At 34.6% G+C, this 19,091-nt stretch overlaps 1 protein-coding gene across 7 annotated transcripts in view; it reads right to left on the bottom strand.

Annotated features, from left to right (window-relative positions):
* Nucleotides 1-19,091, bottom strand: part of LOC129221403 (dentin sialophosphoprotein-like) — a 65,234-nt gene that overhangs the window by 26,737 nt on the left and 19,406 nt on the right. For all 7 annotated transcript variants that reach the window (XM_054855876.1, XM_054855878.1, XM_054855881.1 and 4 more), the window contains exons 3-4: nt 16,695-17,162; nt 12,858-15,071 (exon numbers count right to left, since the gene is read on the bottom strand). In XM_054855876.1, the coding sequence (XP_054711851.1) occupies nt 12,858-15,071; nt 16,695-17,162 (2,682 nt within the window). The remainder of the gene's footprint in view (nt 1-12,857; nt 15,072-16,694; nt 17,163-19,091) is intronic.

The following is a 19,091-nucleotide window of genomic DNA, read 5'->3' as shown; positions in this document are numbered from 1 at the left end:
AAGCTCAATAGAAATTCATTGCCGAAGATTACGCGCCTCCAGTTAATTCCAGTTCAGATTGCCCGAGTTCGGAAAAAGTCCAATGGACGCTGCTCATGATGTGGGGACAGTGGTAGGTATCGTAATGGACGCTACTTTGTATATCAGCCTCAGCTCGACATCTCTGGATGGTTTTCAGTGATACCACGGGATGCATGGAAGGTGATAAAGGGTGTCGAATCGATGCTAGTGACACTGTTGGTGTTGAAGCTGCCGCTCCCTTGGTTGATCAATCCTGTCTCTAATTTCTGTTCCTGAGATGCAATAACCCTCCGCGACTGCACCTACTTAGGTACAATGTTGCTGCCACCGAGCAACTACCAGATCTCTCCGCCCGAGATGGAGGTCAATGCGCATATCTAATCAACCTGGTTTTCTGATACCTATAGTACTCCCCTTGAACCACTCGTTTGAATCACACTAAAGCATGAGCATCATGCTTAAAAACTCTCCCAGCTTCATATCAGATAGGCTCATAGCGCGCATGCCTCCTTGACGTCGAAATTTAAATCATTTTCATGTCTCTATCATTTCATTTTCATGCCCAAGCTACTCTCCTGACGAGTTTTTTTTTTTTTTGTTTTTTGTTTTTTTGTTGCAGCTCATTTTTTTCTAGGTGAATTTATTTTCTTGTGACGGAGTGTTTATTGTATCTTTAATAACAGTTTAGGGCGTTTGAAATTTAAATCTTTTTTAGTTTTTCAAAGGCGTAAAAATTTTAACTGGTTTTTATGAGAACTTAAATCACCACTTTGTTATAACAGCACTTAATATGTTTTACTTGATGTGTTAGACAACTTAAGACCGTTTAAAACTAATATTTATATCTTTGTTATTTAAACTTCGAAATCAGAAAAAGCACAACTGCAAGCATAAAATGCATTTGAAGGTCCTAGCCACTTCAGAAATATGTGAAAAATTTGGAACTTATATTGGTAAATTTCCGGTATATAACTCAGTTGCGCAACTGTCTAGGAAGACCAAGGCTTACTATTCCCATTTCAGTTTTCGTGACCGAGGACACTGGGGGGCAAAGGCAGATGTGTCGGTTAGGTGGTCAACCGAATCTGGATCCTCTAGGCGAGCTTGGTTCTCTTATCATACAACCATTGAAGGGATGAAAGGTTGAATTTACCCTATCCATCCCGGGAATCGAGCCCGGGTTTGCGGCATGAAAGCGCGAAGTGCTACCACTAAGGCGCTGGACCTCATTTTGGGCATATGGGGGTTATATTTGGAGGTGCCAAGAAAAATACTTCATGTCTTTGATCATACTTTTATGCAGTCAAATAACTTGAGTTTTATTACGTGTCACAAAGTCAACTTTCTAAAATAGTTTTGACTGAAAAAAAAAGAGCAATAAAATAATGCAGAATAGGATGCCAAACAAAGTGATAATATTATTAATGAATTTTCAGAGAGAGCGGTGGCTTTGAAAAAACGGGCCCATGAACTAAAGAATGATTTATGTATACATTATGACTCGAAATATACCTACCAGGAACGAAATTTTACTTCTTTTTACTAGTAAATTTAGCAGAGATAGAATAAACCTGTGATGGTTTACTATGTGCGGGAAGTTTAATTTACGAATTATTATTTTAAATCCGAAACCCTTCGTCTGAATTGATGATACTGGTAATAGGAGATTATCAATATCGTGAAGTTGCTCCTGGTCTTCCTTAGTGCTGGCTATCACACAGATCCCGTTTGCTGGAATTCGTTTTAAATGTCTCTTCTTATGTCAAGCTGAACTTTTACTCCAGTTTTCCGTCGTAAGAAGATTTGCTGGCTTTATTCGTTCTGAACCTCAGCTGATTCCTCAACTGTGGAAAACTCTGCATTATTCGGTGAAAACAATCACCAGGGAAAAACTTATAATGCATCAGCATATTTAAGGAAATACTGCTAATATATCCCCCAAAATCACCCCATTAAATGATATTCTATCTTGATAAGTATGCTTTTGGAACACTTAGTACGTGCATATGCAAACAGAGTGCACAAAGTGTTGCATGGAAGATTGATAACAAGTAAATAGGAAAATTAGAAAGAGTCAAATAAAAAATTAGTGAATTGACAGCCATCGAGGGAAAATAACAAACGTACTAACGATCCCTTTCAGCTTCTTGTGAGGGCTGCAGCACAAGTTATAATCGTTTGAATGATTTGAATGACGCCGATTTTCTACGTGAATGCGACATGTCGTGCAGAAAATCCTGTAGATGACATCTGAGGAACTGAAACTAGATCAATTTGAAAGCAGGTAGAAGTGTCACTATAGGTGGGGTAAATCTAACCTGGAGGCGTTGTAAAGTGGGGATTAGGATCTGCGTAGCCGTCAGAATGCTGACAGGCTGGATTTCCCCCAACTATAGTGGGTTCGGGGTGTTTGGAGTCCATTATGCATTGCCTCAAGAACTTGGAAAGTATTTAAACCAGAGTGACATACATGACAGATTTAATCCTTTAACGTAAACTTAAACTTTCGATAGAAAAGGCTTATGCTTTTAGGAGATTTATGCAGCGATATCTTCAATATGATCATGTTTTTTTTCGGAGAAAAAGTTTTTTCGCTGCAGATATATCCGATGACAAGAGCAAATGTTTCGTGCAATGTCGAAAGAGACTCCTAGACTATTTTTTTTTTTTTTTTCTTTACTTCTTCAGCAGCGTTTTTTCCAGAAGTTTTCTACTTAGTGCAGTGACATCATGTTCAAGGCTGCTTATGTGCAACGAATGATCCCTGTTGTTGTCCAATAAGAGAGAAGGTACAGATGGTATACCTTACTAGAACCGCTGTACTTATTGAAAGTTCTGTAAGACGCCTTATAAAGGGTTCTACCGTGAACAAGAGGATCCACAAATGTTTTTTTTTTCTGCTGACCAACTCAGGGGAAATGTAACTTCATCGGAAACTTTTTTTTTCTGTAGAAATTATTAGTCTAGTATTATTTCTTATCTTATTTAAATTTTGTAGTCTAGTATTATTTTTTCTGCTGACCAACTCTGGGGAAATGTAACTTCATCGGAAACTTTTTTTTTTTCTGTAGAACTATTAAGACAAATCTAGATCCATCAGCGATTAAGTCTATTGCTCCTATTGGGCATCAGGCTCTTAAAGTGCGATTAGGTTATTTGAACGAATTCGATTTGAGGAGAATAAACTGTTCTTATATCACTGAAAGTTACCAGTTTTGACGATTTTAGAGTTCTCCTATTACGAAGTACTACATTTTCTCTAGTTCTCCTAACAAGTCCAGGCATTTGCTTCCGATGGTTCGTTTTCTTCACTTGCTATTTCTGATTGTTGAAAATTTTGTGCTACATTTTGTGTCACTTTAAAATGTTAAGGGAAGATATTTGAAAAATATATCTTTCTTAGTTTGTGGAGTACTTAATTTGCGGAATGACGTTTCGACAAAGAAAGTGTTTGTCACTGCTGGTAGGATTTGTTTGGTTAGTCAACGTGTTTTGAATATACAACCGTTCGAACTAATTTTATGTTAAATTATTTTTTAAAAAGTTGAAAATATGTGTTTAGGGGTAGTTATCGTCCTTTCTGTTTCTTTTATATCCTGGACAGACATTTTTTAAAATTGGTACAAGTAATTAAAAGCGATCAATACAACTTATACATTGCCTTGAATTTAGAGGAATAAATACCGGCTTCGGGAAAAGTATTGAGATACAAAGAAAAATAATATGAAGGCAGAGTTAAAGGAACTTAATTTTGTTGATGAATTTACCAGAAATATTTGAAGAGTCAAAATAAAATATATAAGACGGATCTTGTTGTTTTGTAAAAAAAACTCAACATTATGAGAAAAAACTTCCTTTTTTCAGTCCTTAATATAAATATATATTCTTTAAAGTTTGTTTTTTCGGATATTTCAAATGCATCAATTTGTTTCTAAACAAGTTATTAAATGGCTGGTCTGGTGCATTAAAAAATCTATTTTTTCGAGTTCGATACTTGACTAGGAATTTCACCGAAGTTTTCAAGAAAAAACGTTTGAAAAAGTGTTGTTATTCATTTATAAAAGTTAATACTATTAGTAATTTCAATGAGATATCAACTAGGAATACGTAAAAAAATTTTAAATACCATTTTCTACATTTATACCTAAACAAAGGCGTGTGTTTGAAACGTAATTAATTCTAGCAAGCTTTGTAAAGTGTCACTTGGAAATAACCCCTTGTAAATCGTGCGGGCAATAAAACTGAATAAAGAGTTTGCGAGTAAAAATACCGACCCCCTCCCCCCCAAATGAATTTGCTTCTGGCTTTCATAGAAACAAATGTACCAGCAATGTTTCTGCTGTCAATATCTTTAGAAGCATGGTTCTCTATATATTACATTTCAAAATTAGTTAGGTAGTCTTGAAAAAATCTGAAAAGATAATTTTTCTTATCGCCTTTAAGGCAACGGAATATTTTTAGGAGAACATTTGAAATCGACAATGGTAGAATTTTTTTTTTCAGATTGGGATGAGGTTCGACGTTTTTGCCAATAAGCTAATGCTAAAGGTTATTTGCTTAGCATTATCTTATATACTGATCATGGACATTGCTATTTCTTCATGCTTTCTTCATCCAAGATACTAGGGAAAAAATCTTCTCTCAATCTCTCTCTGTTTATCCAAAGGCCTTTAGAAAAATTATGTAAGTATTTAAGTTCAACACACATGAGCTCTGTATCATTATCATTAAAATACATACTACAAACATTTTCCAAGACTTCTTGAAAGTAACTATTATTTAATAGAAAATAAATTATGAACAAGAATAAATACCTGATGATTGTTTTCTTTTCTGTTGTCAAATTTAGAAATGTCTTTCGTAAAATGGAAAATTTCACTCTTCTTCTAGCAAAAGTCTGACAGTTTTTGCAGATTCATTGAGAATTCAATTTGGTATCTGTTCCTTTCCTCATTTTTAAGCTTTCATACTCTTTACTGCCTTTTAGCAGTTGACAGTTTTTAATATGTTTGAAATTGAACAGAACTCTCTAGGTATGTCAAATAAATATTGTTTCAAGTATTTAAGCAGGTCTTCTGTCGTTTTCGAATCTTTATCTTTATTTTTGAATTTTGCAACTTTGCTCTACTACCGAGTAATACATTTAAAAAGGACGTCAAAACATTTTTTTCATAGGATGTCATATTATATTTTATACGAATAACTTGGGAAATGATCGTTTTGGATGACAGTGAAACTTTTTCTCTTGTAGCGGTTGTGAGCATATCATGGCTTGTCAGTTCTGGTTGACGCTACTCAATAAAAGAAAAAAGAGGCAAAGTTATACTTCAGTTACAGTTTACTGCTGACATACTCAGTGTAGTGCTATTATACTGCAGTTATGCTTTGCTCTAGGCACAGCTGGTACATGATAGTTCCAAGACTAGACGCAGTTCCAAGACCAGTGCTTTTGCTTGAAGACTTACACGCCAGTAGTATTTGAAGTATTTTAATGGCATTTGCTTTTAGAAAGCTTTCCATCCAACCTTTTATTAAAAAACATTTTTAGAACCTTTTCGAGGCAGCATTAGATGATTAATCGTGATGAAAAAGAAATAAATTGATAAAACTTTCAACTTCCTGCAAATTGATTCATCGTGCTTCAAGTGATGGAAAATGAATGCCAATTGGTCCATAGGAGTAGCATCTCACATGAAATCCGTCAGCCCTCCTTGTTTATTTTCAGAATTCGACATTTGTGGAAAATAATAGACATCAGTCATTTTATAGGAGGTCACTTTATGCATATTGCTTGAATTACTTGGGAAAGAAAATGTTTCGGATTTAGGTGAATCTTTTTTTCTTGTAGTGTCAATCAGCATACTGTGTCCTATCAGTTCTAGTTGACCGCGTCTAACTGGTTTTAGTCAATATTTGAAGTGAAAGTAAAATGTTTATCTATGAGTTGAAACAATTAAAAATGAGTGAATTTTCTGAGTTAAGTGAAAGTTAAATCAGTCAAAACTGCAAAACTGGTTATTTAAAAAGTTAGTTGTAATTCAGTTTATGTCTAATTGGAATGCATCTTTCTAAATGAAGCACATCCTTCTTACTGCTTGTGATCACCATTCGCAAAATTTGGGAACAAGTTAATAACATGGTTTTAAAAATGAACCTTTTCTGTATATTACCAGAAGAAGCAGCTTCACTGTGGCTTCTGAGTGGAAGTTATAATTGGACCAGTAATTATTTAGTATGTTTTATAGCTTCTGCTTTGGAAATTTTTCTTCTTTTCTTCACCTGGGCCATCAACTTTTCTTTTTAATTTACTGCTAATACTTTTACTTCTTATTAATTTACTACCATTTCACTTTGTCCCACATTCCCCTACTTTGCTACTCTTGGAGAACAAGCTTTGTCAAAGAACTTAGTTAATAGTGAAATCCCGTTACAACGAACTTCAAGGGACTGCAAATGTTGTTCGTTGTAAGGGGAATTTCGTTATAATGGAATTCAAATAATGTAATAGTAGTTATATAAGGACTGAAAATGTAGTTCGTTGAAACGGAAATTTCGTTGTATTGGTATTCGTTGTAACGAAATTTCACTGTATCATTTGTCGAGACTTTTGAAAGAAGTAAAATGATCGCTTTCGTTTGATGTGTTTGTAGTATTGATGCAGCAAGCTCTTATTATTTTTTCAACCACCATGTGAAACAATATTCTTACTGATCCTTTTGTGTCCAAATATTCTGCGTTAGAAGCTTTAGAATGATTAATAATTTTGCAACTCACTGAGATTGCTTTCTGAAAACACCATGAAAACTCTTTAATTTCCTTCTTTCTTCATTTTTCTTCTTCTGTGTTTCATTTCGTATTGCAGAGAAGTTCATTCGCTCTATACAATTCTTAAATTAGTCGACATTTGAATTTTATTCAAAGCTCCAAACTAGAAATTCGAAATAGTAACCACTCGCTGCTAGATCTAAAAAAAATAAAAAATGGCAGCCACTTTTGACTTTTGATAGCTATTTTTCTTACAAAGATGCTCTGCGCAAAAAATAAATTACCTTAAGGAAGTTTACTCTGAATTACGTTGCCAAGTTGGAGTTGACCGATGCGCTGAGGATCTGAGGATCGGAAGCGTGTTGTCGTAGCACGATACACGATATGGCCTTAATAAATAAAGGAACTAATGGTTGCTTCTTTTGGCGACTTTTTGGAAGTCATTTTAAATGAAATGGGTGCCTGTTGGCGACTGGGGATTATCTCTTTCTTCATTCTTCTTCTTAGTTTCATTTTGTATAACAAAGTAGTTCATTCGCTCTGTGTAATTTTTAAATAAGTCGAAATATGGCTTTTATTTCACTATTCATGCAAAATCTATTTGTATCTTTATATTCATCAGATAATCTCTTCAAGCACAAATGCTTGACAGTTGCATGTTTAACAAATGCAAATAGGTTTCTCAAATCTAACTTTGAACTTCTCTTGAGATTTTAGAAGAACATGTTCCTGAACTGTAGCTATTCGAAGTTGAACTGCAGCGGGCAGAATGCATATTTTTCTGCTCCTAATTTAAAATTTCTAATGAACACTCCTAATGAATGTGTTCAGAGAAGGAAGAATCGTCAAAACGGTTTATAATTTTTTCATACAGCTTGGCATGTAACCAGTAATATCTCGGATGAAACACATTTCAAAAAAATAAAAACCATCTTCAGTTCAAATTCTGAAATTTTGATAAGAATTCTTGGATGAGTCACTTTTTTTTCTTGACTTGTGTGTTCATGACCCTTTTTTTTTTTGTACATTTTTTAGCTAAGATATAAGAGTATCAGTTCCAATCTGTTTGTAATTGAAACTATTTGTGAGTTTTCTGGAAGTTGTTTAATTTTATTAAAATAGAGAGTTTCTTTACAATTTTTTATTCTCATTTTTGATTAACAAAGCATTGAATTGTTGCGGTATTATACTTGGTCTTAGAGCAATTTTTATTTAAAATTGAGCTTTCAGCAAATATGAGCATAAAGCTGTTATAAAAGCAATAAGCTAATTTCTATCCATCCTGAATGAATGGTATTAAATTAAGGTTAGTAAAATGTGAAGGTCAAAGAGTCGTCTCTTGAAATATAAGGTTCAATTAATGCGTTTAGAATTCTTAAAGCATGCATTTGCTACTATTATAGCTATTATACTAATAATACTCCACTAACTATATTCTAATTATAACATTTGGATTCGAAAATTCTTGAAAATAGTTGAAACATCATGCTTAAAAAATGCTTAAATATAACTGTCCTTGATGTAAACTATCTAAAATTCCATTTTTGACAATGGATAGCATAACAAGAAAATTGATATTTCTGAGCACTTTTTAATACTAACAAAAGCAACTGCTATGTATCCTTTAATTAAAAGTATTCTTCTAAAAATTGTGAGATTGTTGATAGTAAATTCGAAAAAAAAAATGCTCATTTAGCTTCTATTTTTGATAAATTTATCGATCTTAAAAGGATAGTAGGGATATTATGTGAAAAATGTGTATTCAGAAAGATAACCAAATCGTTATTTCACAGTTATTAAACTGTTACTATTAATCTGCAACTGCAAGTCTATGGTTAGAGTACTAGTTTGAAGTAACATTTTTTGGAAAAATGGATTAAGCTTTGGAAATGAACTAGCTGACCAAGAACACATAACGGCTGCTCTCATGCTTTCTTAAAAATTCAACATACACAATATCTAAATTTCAGAGCTAATGAATAATACATTTGTATTTTGATTCAAATCCAAGCTTTGAAAATTCTCTGAAGAAAAATACCTATAGCTACTTAGCAAATGTGTGCTCCAAGCCATTATGTTTCCTTCTTTGATCATGTTCTGATTAATTTATTATTTGTTTTGTATATGGTTGTGAGCTATAAATTTACTAGCTTAAAACTTCGTTATGAAAAAAGAAAAAAAAATCATTTTTAGGGGATAGAAAAGCTGTTTTTCGAGATTGATGGAAGACGGGGCCATGTGCCAACTTTGTTAATTCGAAAGAATACAAAATTCTAGACAATGTTGCTGAATAGGTATAGGCTGCGACTCAATAAACCGCATTGATGCCTAAAGGCTCAGATTTTAATATTATACCTCCTTCAACTTCAGCAATGCAGGCCATTTGTACATCATATACTGTGTAGTGTGTACTGCGCATGATCCAATATTGACGCCAAAGCGTGTGTCGCCGAATCGAACATGTCATTCTCTTAAAATCTAAGACTTGATATGTTAAAATGCACTTACATACTATACTATGTAGGTACTATTATTTTAGAGAAGGTACCCTTGACTTTAGTGTCAACATATTGTTTTTCAATGCATACACAAACTTCTTTAAAAAAAAGAGTTGTAATCATGCCTTAATTGGAACTTAGTTTTACAATATGGTCAGTTACTGTGATACTAACAATAAACTTTTGAAACTATTTTTCAGATCATTGGCGTGCAGCTTTAAGGCACTGAAAGTACTACTACATGAGATTTCAGTAAAAATTATAATACATTCTATTGAAAAACAAATGCATAAGTTCTATTTAATTCTTGAACACAAAAGAAGTTTTAATAGCTTCCGCTTTGATATTTTCAGAAGAATATCATGAATATTTTTTATTAAGGAACATTATTAAAAGTTATTTCCCCCCTAATTCCGCAAATTTTGCATCAAAATTTTAACTTCTAAGAAATAATGAAAGAAAATGAAATGCTACAAGGCATGAAAAAAGGATAAGTTGGTGGACCGAAATAAAAATTTGCTTGTTATTAGGAAAAGTATCAATTTAAAAAAATCTAGCTGCTCCTTACCCTAAGGCCCCTATATATACCAGCCGGCGCATCAGCTGAAGATCATTCTTTTTGGATCGGAGCGCGTGTTTGAGTGGTTGTCTTTTCTGGCGACTTATCGCGTTTGGTGATTGTTCACTGTGATCAATTATTAGCGGCACGTGAAGTATTTATTGGATAAAATATTATTTTCGGCAAATTTGGCGAAATCCGAAACTTTGCTGTGGTAACCCAAGCAGTGCAACAATGAAAAATCCGATCCAAAATGGCTAAGCTTAAGCTGATGCGTCGGCCTATCTATATAGCGGCTCTACCTTACCCAAGTGCCTGCATCTGGTGGAAAACTGGGAGTCAAAATGGGGTCGTTTCCAAAATTTTAAAAGTATTTTTTTTTGAAAGAGCATGCTTAAAAACATAGGATCTGACCATTTTTTAATTAATTTGTTTAAGTTTAATATTTTTAAAAAAATACTTAAATAGGTAGCTTTCATTGTTTACATTTCTTGGCGATGACATTACAAATGATGAAATGCCATTCTGTGTTGCCATTCATAGAGCAAAATATTTAATTCGCATCTTTACTCACGTGTATTGGCAACGATAGGGTTGAAAGCAAGCATAGAGCGCAATTTTAATTCGCTTCTTGATTATCATAACGTGGAAACGCGGTACAAAGATGCGCCAAAGCGCATCATTTGAGACGTCATCAAGACCACGCCTTGTTTGAAAAATCGAACATTTTAAAAAATTAATTAAAAATTAACTGTTGTAACAATGAAAGAATTTCCTGGGTCCATGTTATTATTATTTTTTTTTTATTCTATCAATTTCATTGACTAAAAGTGGTATTTTTGACTGAAGGAAACTACCCCATTCTGGTGGTATTGCATCCGCCGATACTGGTGAAATATGAAAGAATGGATATTATATCGGGGGTCACACTAGGTCTGTAAAAGGTAGAACCTCTAACACAGCCGCATTAGAAAGACACCAGATCTGCTCCTTGCTGCAGTTGCTATACAGTAGACCCTCGTTTTACGCGGGTTTATTTTACGCGATTTCGATTATACGCGGTTTAAGATTTGACACCTTTATTTTATTTTACGCGGATGAGTTTCGGTTTTACGCGGATGCGGCAATGCAAACAGATAAAAATTTCCCCTCTTTCAAAATCCAAACTCCTAAAGATTGCAGATTACGTGTAATATGCATTTTGGCGTGCTAATGACCGAGCTTGGGCCACTGGAGACATTTTATGCGATTGGTTCCAGAGCTCTTTCCAGAAATAAAGTTATTAAACTCACACAGTTCAGAACTCACTGGGAGGAGAGCTTTTAGGAGTGAGAAAGGAGGACAAAAGCAACGAATATATCGACATCGATGACGCACAACCAAAAATGTTCACATTGAACATTTTGAGCCATTCATAGACAATAGAAATGATCTTTCTGATTTGTTAGTGAAGGAAGATTCTATCATGGAAATGATGCAAGTGATCATGGATGCGTTAATGCTCTGCAAAGAATTACAGAGAAAAATTCTTAATGACTGCCAAAAGACTATCATAGGCCTACACTCCTCTCTCTACTCCTCTTTATAAACGGAACACAAAATTAATTTCTGTTTTCTTTATGCATGTTGTGCATAAAAGTCCATATAAGTACGAATTAAACTTATTAAACAATTAGTCATCACTAGAATGAAGTATTTTGTTATCTACGGAACCAAACCCCTATTTTAACACTATTATTAGCTCTCAATTTACGCGGTTTCGATTTACGCGGCATTTCCGTGGAACGTAACCCCCGCATAAAACGAGGGTCTACTGTATATATAGGTGAATGTGGACCAAAGTGGAATGGTTAAGAGGACTGAGCTTTTTCAAAATGAACAAATTGGAAATTTGTTTTGAAAATTGCGGTACACCAATAAAGAACATTGTATTTTATACTAAAATTTGCATTGAAATTTTATTCTTTATTTTTGGCAGTAAAATTGTTTCTTCAAAAAAAGGAAAAAATTTTCACTTTGTTTTTTTCATGGGGCAAAGTGAAAAATGAAATATTTATCGTAATAAATATTTTTTTTTCTATTGTGAAAAATATCTTTGAACAAATTAATGAGCAAGTAAAAGAATGAATGAATGAATGAAAAGATAACGAAACAATAAACTAATAAATAAATAAATTAATTAACTAATACACGAGGAAAAATAATTGAGTGAATAAGAAAATGAGTGAATGAATGAAGTAATATAAAAGTATTATTCAATGAAGGAATGTAAATAAATTAGTTAATAAATGAATACGTAAGTGATTTAGTAAATTATTGAATGAGTAACTGAAATAAATAAATTTCACTTTGTCCCGCATGTACTTGACTAATTTTGAAAAATATTAAAAATACAAATAAGCTAAATATTGACTAAATGAATATTGAACCGAATATTAGAAGGTCCCAATTGATATTTAAAATGTTAATAACAAGAACTTTATCATTCGATAATATTGAAATAATCTTTGACTTACAACAAAATATTACAATTTGAGTACCAATTTTTGAAAATTGATTGTATTATCATATGCTTTGATTTTCAGAGTTACTTTTTTCTTGACTGGAATAGACAACATATGTTACTACATAGTTAAACTATTACCAGGTAAGTGGCGCTAAAAGCGGGGTAAATATTTCACCATTTCACTTTGCCTCGCTAGTTCTCTTTGCCCCATATTCCCCTTTTTATTATTCGAAAATATAAATGGACAATTTTACGGAGATTTTCTTTTTTAAACAGGGGAATTAATGTTTTATTTCCTTTTTCATAGAATGACATTAGCGGTTTAATTTCATGATCCCACTTATATTTTCATAAGCATTTATTCATCTTTTGGTGTTAAAATTTTTTCCGAGTGTTTTGTAAAATAATTTTAAAAGTAGCAAAAAATGTTCGCGGAGTATTGAAACTAGAACTTCTATTAGGAAAATGCGAGTTTTAGCATGCAAATTTATACTTTAACAAGACGAACCTGTGTTACTGCTGGAGCTTTCACTAGATGAAGAATTGCTGTCAACTGACTGGTCCTTATTTTCATTTGAAATTGAGCTGTTGTCAGTCATTTGCTGATTGTCATCGCTTGAGGAGTTTTCATCTGCCTGTTGCTTTTCCTCATGTTCAGATCTGCTTTCATCTGCTTGTTGATTTTCTTCGTTTTCAGAAGATCTGCTTTCATCTGCTTGTTGATTTTCTTCGTTTTCAGAAGATCTGCTTTCATCTGCTTGTAGATCACTGTCGCCTGAAGTAGAAAATCTGTCAGTTGATGAAGAAATACTCTCAGGTGGTTGTTGCGTGGTTTCTTTTAACGTTGAGGTACTGGGAGTAGGACTTAGATCTGCATTTTTGGCAGTGCTTGACTGTGACCTATTTCGGTTTCTTGCATTTCCTCTATTGTTTTTTCTGCTTGTACTGGCTCTTGTCCGGCTTCTTGATGAAGGTTTCTTGGATCGTCGTTGACTGCTCCCCTTTTTTTGACCGTTATTCGAACCTTTTGCAGTGGTGTTTGATTCTGTGCTTGAAGTATCACTTGTCTCAGGTGATACTGTTGTAGAACTTTGGTCATTAGGAGGTGTACTCATGCTAGTTGGTTTGCCTCCAGCTAGATCGCTTGACGTGGTAGATTCTGGCTGGTCACTGTTTTCACTGGAAGTTAAGCTGTTTTTAGTCGATTGTTGTTCGTTTTCGCTTGAAGCTACAGTGCTTTCAGTTGAGAGAGGCTCGTTTTTGGTTGAAGAAGAGCTGTTTTCAGAGGAAGAAGAACTGCTTACAGCTGGCAATTGATTGTTTTCTTTCGTAGTTGAGATACTTGGAGTAGAACTTAGATCTTCATTTTTAGCAGTACTTGACTGTGATCTATTTCGTTTTTTTCCACTTCCTCTATTATTTTTTTTGTTTGTACTGGCTCTTGACCGACTTTTTGCTGGAGATTTCTTGGATGGTCGTTCACTGCTCCCCTTTTTTGGACCGTTACTCGAACGTTTTGGAGTGGTGTTTGATCCTGTGCTTGAAGTATCACTAGTCTCAGGTGATACTGTTGTAGAGCTTTGGTCATTAGAAGGTGTACTCATGCTAGTTATACTGCCTCCAGCTAGATCGCTTGAAGTGGTAGATTCTGGTTGGTCACTGTTTTCACTGGAAGTTAAGCTGTTTTCAGTCGATTGTTGTTCGTTTTCGCTTGAAGCTACAGTGCTTTCAGTTGAGAGTTGCTCGTTTTTGGTTGAAGAAGAGCTGTTTTCAGAGGAAGAACTGCTTTCAGCTGGTGGTTGATTGTTTTCTTCCGAAGTTGAGGTACTTTGAGTAGAGTTGTGGCTGTCATTACTTGATTTATTTGAACCTGCTCTCCCTTTTTTAGTCCCACTTCCTTTGTGATTGTTTTTACGCTTAGGTTTCGATGGTTTGTTTCTGTTAGGGTGTTTTTTCTTCGGTCGTTGAGTACTTCCCGTTGTTTGGCCAATATTTAAAATTTTTGGAGTTGTTTTAGATTCCATATTTGAAACATTAAGAGCCTCAGATACTGTAGTGGAAATGCTTTGATCATTAGAGGATGGTTTTATACTTGTTTTATCGTTGCCATTATTATCACTTTGAATGGTGGATGATGAATCATCTCTTTTATCTGACTCATCAGTAGTGCCTTCATCAGAGTTAGATTGTGATGTTTTGCTGTTAACAGCATCTTCAGTCACTTGAGTGGTAATTTCAGCTTTTGTGGTATCTCCACTCGCTTCAGCCGGTTGACTTGTAGTTTGTAACACGTCTGTTGTTCCAGATTCTTGCGCTGAACTTTCTGCTCGTTGTGTAGTACCCTCACTTGCGTCTGACGAGATTTCAGGGCTCTGGGTAGTACTTATACCTCCTTGTGTTTCACTTCCACCTAAATCAGTACTTCTGGAAGTCTCAGCTTTTGGAACATTAGTAGTCATTGCCATTATATATTCAGGTACAGTTGTGGTATTGAACAAGGCTGAAGAAGGATAAGGCTCGGAAGTAGATTTCTTTTTCTTATTTCCGTATTTTGGTTTTGAACTACCCGAATTTCTATGATTCTTGTGGGGTTTCTTCTTGTGGTTTGAGTGATTTTTGTTCTTATGATTTGCATGGGAATGCTTTCGTCCATTTCGGTTATTGTGAGGTTTTTTTGGCTTGCTGTTTGATTTCGCCTTGCTATTTGATTTTGCCTTTGACCCTGCAAAAAACAAAGTTTTTCAAGAAACCTTAGTTATTAATAATAAAAAATCACTGTAAAAGTTTAGTATTTTTAAAACAATATTTTAATCGATGCGCAGATTCAATTTCATTTTTTACGCTTATGCTCATGACATCCCAAGTGATGAAATGCCATTCACTGATGCCATCAGAGCAAAATGCAATATTTTTGCATTAGATAAAGGTAAAAATATTATAGCGCAATAATACTAATGAATTTCATATTTGCTTCAGAAAAGTCTTCATTCAAAAATCTCATCATGATTTCTATTAATATTACTGTTTAATGAATATCTTATTTTCTTAACAATGCGTAAACATTCAGCGCGCCAACGGGTTAGTGTGCCAAAACTTAATTAAACTTTTGGAAACTAAACTGCTGATCAGTAAAGACTAGGTAACGTATAGAAGATATTCTCAAAGTTATCATTGCTTGCTGATAACGATGCGGAAAAAGTTGTTCTTTGAAGTTTAGTGGTCTTACATTTTCTTCTGTAGCAGGTCTACAAATGCAAAGCAACGGGTTTCAACTAATTTTACTTGTCATGTGAAAGGTTACTAAAAACAACATATGAAGCTGGGTGTGTCTTTAAGCAGAGTCATTCATTCACTAAGTTGACGCACGTTTTTTCATTTCAACCTTCTGAAATATATAATTTATAACCATAAAACTTCTCTCAAATTTTCAAAAGGCTTATAAAAATATATCAGCTGAAGTATTTTTAGTCTCATTTGCCAAAGCTACAGTTTTTAACGATGTTTTGATTTTTTGAAAATTAAATTTCGCTTAAGCCTACATTCACTGGTAGGTCTACCCTATGCTATAAGAGAGAGAGAGGCAGGCTAGAAAGAGATAGAGAGAAGTTGGAGAAAGGCACAGGCTAGAGAGAGAGAGGGACTGGGGAGGGAGAGACAGACTGGAGAGATAGCGAGAGAGAGAGAGAGAGAGAGAGAGAGGATAGAGAGAGAAAAGATAGAAAGACATAGAGACTAGAGAGAGAGAGAGAGAGAATAGAGACAGAGGGGCTAGAGAGAGAGACTAGAGACAGAGGGGCTAGAGAGAGAGACTAGGGACAGAGGGGCTAGAGAGAGAGACTAGAGACAGAGGGGATAGACAGAGAGAGAGAGAGAGGCTAGAGAGAAAGAGAGGGGAGAGAGAGAGTAGAGAGAGGGGTATAGAGAGAGGGTAGAGAGAGTAGAGAGAGGTTAGAGAGAGTAGAGAGAGGTTAGAGAGAGTAGAGAGAGATAGGGTAGAGAGAGGGGGTAGAGAGAGTAGAGAGAGGTTAGAGAGAGAGTAGAGAGAGATAGGGTAGAGAGAGAGAGAGAGAGAGAGGCTGTACTTAAAGATAAAATCAACGATGTTAATAAGAGATCTAAAACGAATAATATTGAGAAACATTTCATCGAACATTTAAAGACTTTTTCCCTGGAGAACGGGGGCTTGAGAGAAAATTATATTTTCGGATGGAGTCCAGAAACCATGAAGCTCAGATAGTCTAAGTAATTAGAAAATAACATGACATAAAACAAAGAAGACTTTATCATTAATGCAATCATGGTATGAAATGAAAAATGAAAATCCCACACTGTCAGACTGACTTACCGATTGCATGGCTGGCAGAAGTTACTGAACTTTCTGATGGAGAGGAATCGGAGGAACTTCCTTCAGCTTCACTCGCATCACCATTGCTACTATAATCAGCAATGCCACTATCTCCATTGCTACTATAATCAGCATTATCGCTACTGCCATTGCTACTATAATCATCGTTACCACTATCTTCATTGCTACTGTAGTCTTGACCGCTGTTCTGGTATTCACTCTGCTGCGAGTTCCCATTTTCTTGTGGATAATCATTACCAGAGCTTTGACCGTAATCGTTGTCACCTTCATTTTGTTGGCCGTTATATTGACTTTGGGCTGCTTGTTCAGCGGCATCTTGTCGAGCTATGCTCGCTTGTATCGCTTTCTGAAGCATATCCGCCATACTTTGACCGGCTTGGGCAGGTACATTTCCCTGTTGCCGGCCACTTGGATTATTATTGTTTCCATTAGATATTTGCCTTGAAGCTAAATAAAACGAAAAGTATTTATCAATTTTAAGAAAATTAGTTGCATAATAAACAATGGTAGCAGTATAGAAATTAATCTTTGACACTTAAAAATCAGATGTAAGCTGTGCGGTTATCAATTAGTATCGGCTGTTTTCGAATATTTATTGAAGATAATTTGTAACAGTTTTCTTCTAAAGTATTGAACATTATTCATTTTATTTCGAGTAACTGCTGGTATAAGTTTAACATTTTCTCAAAGAATTAGTTCTGAGAATTGATACAGGTTTATTTATTTCTTGATTTTTAACTTACTTTATAACCCCTTTGCAAAAGCGTGAGTTTAAATGAGCGTTTGAGAAGGCTAACAAGAAAAATACACAGATAGAAATTTATAATCTTGATTTAAAAATATCCTATTTGCAGAACGCGGATTTGTTACAATGGTTTTAGTCGCATATTTAAATGTATAGAGATAGAAAATATTTAAACTTTTAGAGATTGAAAAAAATAATAATATAGAGATGAAAACATACATAGATATAGAAATTTGTAGTCTCAATTTAAAAATAGTCTAGTCGAGAGGAGATTTGTTAAAAGAGGAAGCATAAACTTTGATCACTTCCACGTTTCAAATGATGCTACTGTTTGATGAGAGCACTCAAAATGATTTTTTTCACGGGAAAATAAGGTGCAATGTACATGTACAGTACACGCTTGATATGTTTATAAAGTTGCATGAAATATGCATGCTTATACGTAACTTTGGTAGCATGGAATACAATAACGGCAAAACGATCACCGAAAATTTGTAATAAAATATAACGTGCCTGCAGAAACCATCAAATAAATGTTGTTTTCATGCATTTTTTTAAAATAAATTTTTGCAATAACCATAATGTTGCTTTGTTATTAAGCTTTTTAGAACGCTTTATATAAAGCAGCGTTAAGCGTGGTTACTATGTGCGTACACTTTTCAGAAAGCTTTTTTGAGCAATCACGATTGCTTATTGTTCTCATTTGACTGTTTTTATCGTTACGCTGATTTTATTTTCCCCCCGCCTCCCTCTGCCAGCACCACCCGTCGACCGGCCTCACGATGCTGCTCCTCTTGCGAAAACCGTCTCCAGGTTGCGTCCATACCCTACACGCATACATACACACACGCATGCCTACACACTTACACGCACATACCCACACACACACATACCCACACACACACATTCACACATATACACAAACACACATACCCACACATTTATGCCTGCACACAGACACAAGCACACACCTACACACACACTTACACACATACCCACACACACGCCTGCACACAGATACAAACACACACCTACACACTCACACACACACACACACACATGCCTCCACACACGCAAAAAATCACGTGATTGCGAAAAACATAATTTAAATTCAAGATGTCAAAATTCAAAAAAATTTTTTTTTATTATTTAATTTTATTTTCTCCACTATCAATCTACTAAACAATTGCTCATTTGAAAATGCACAATGAGCCGTCGTGAAACGTGAGGAAATAGATTTTATCTCGACTTTCAGAAATTTGTTTAGTGAAGGGAATAAATCTCCGTTGACATATTGGAAACAGTATATCTAATGTATCACACTATTATATATGTATTAGAAATTAAGGTTTTGAACAGATATTTCAAGAAACTATGGCAAAGGATGCTGTACGTTTCTAGCTCTCAATATCTCCTTGAAGTTTTCTTGCTCATCTGCGTAATTGACATTTATCTACTAATATGACACTTAAATTTATCAAAGCTTTGCTCCAATGAATGCTTAAAAATTTAATAAAAACTACAGTTTATATTCTCAATCCCATTTTTGTTTTTCACAAAGCATAGGAAAAAAAAATGGAAAGCCATTACTATCCAAGGACTGCGTTTCTATTTAAATGTTATTATTTTTT

The sequence above is a fragment of the Uloborus diversus genome, chromosome 4 (assembly GCF_026930045.1).
Source record: "Uloborus diversus isolate 005 chromosome 4, Udiv.v.3.1, whole genome shotgun sequence".
NCBI lineage: Eukaryota > Metazoa > Arthropoda > Arachnida > Araneae > Uloboridae > Uloborus > Uloborus diversus.
Note: the sequence above shows the minus strand (reverse complement) of the source record. Positions and strands in the feature narration are given on the sequence as shown.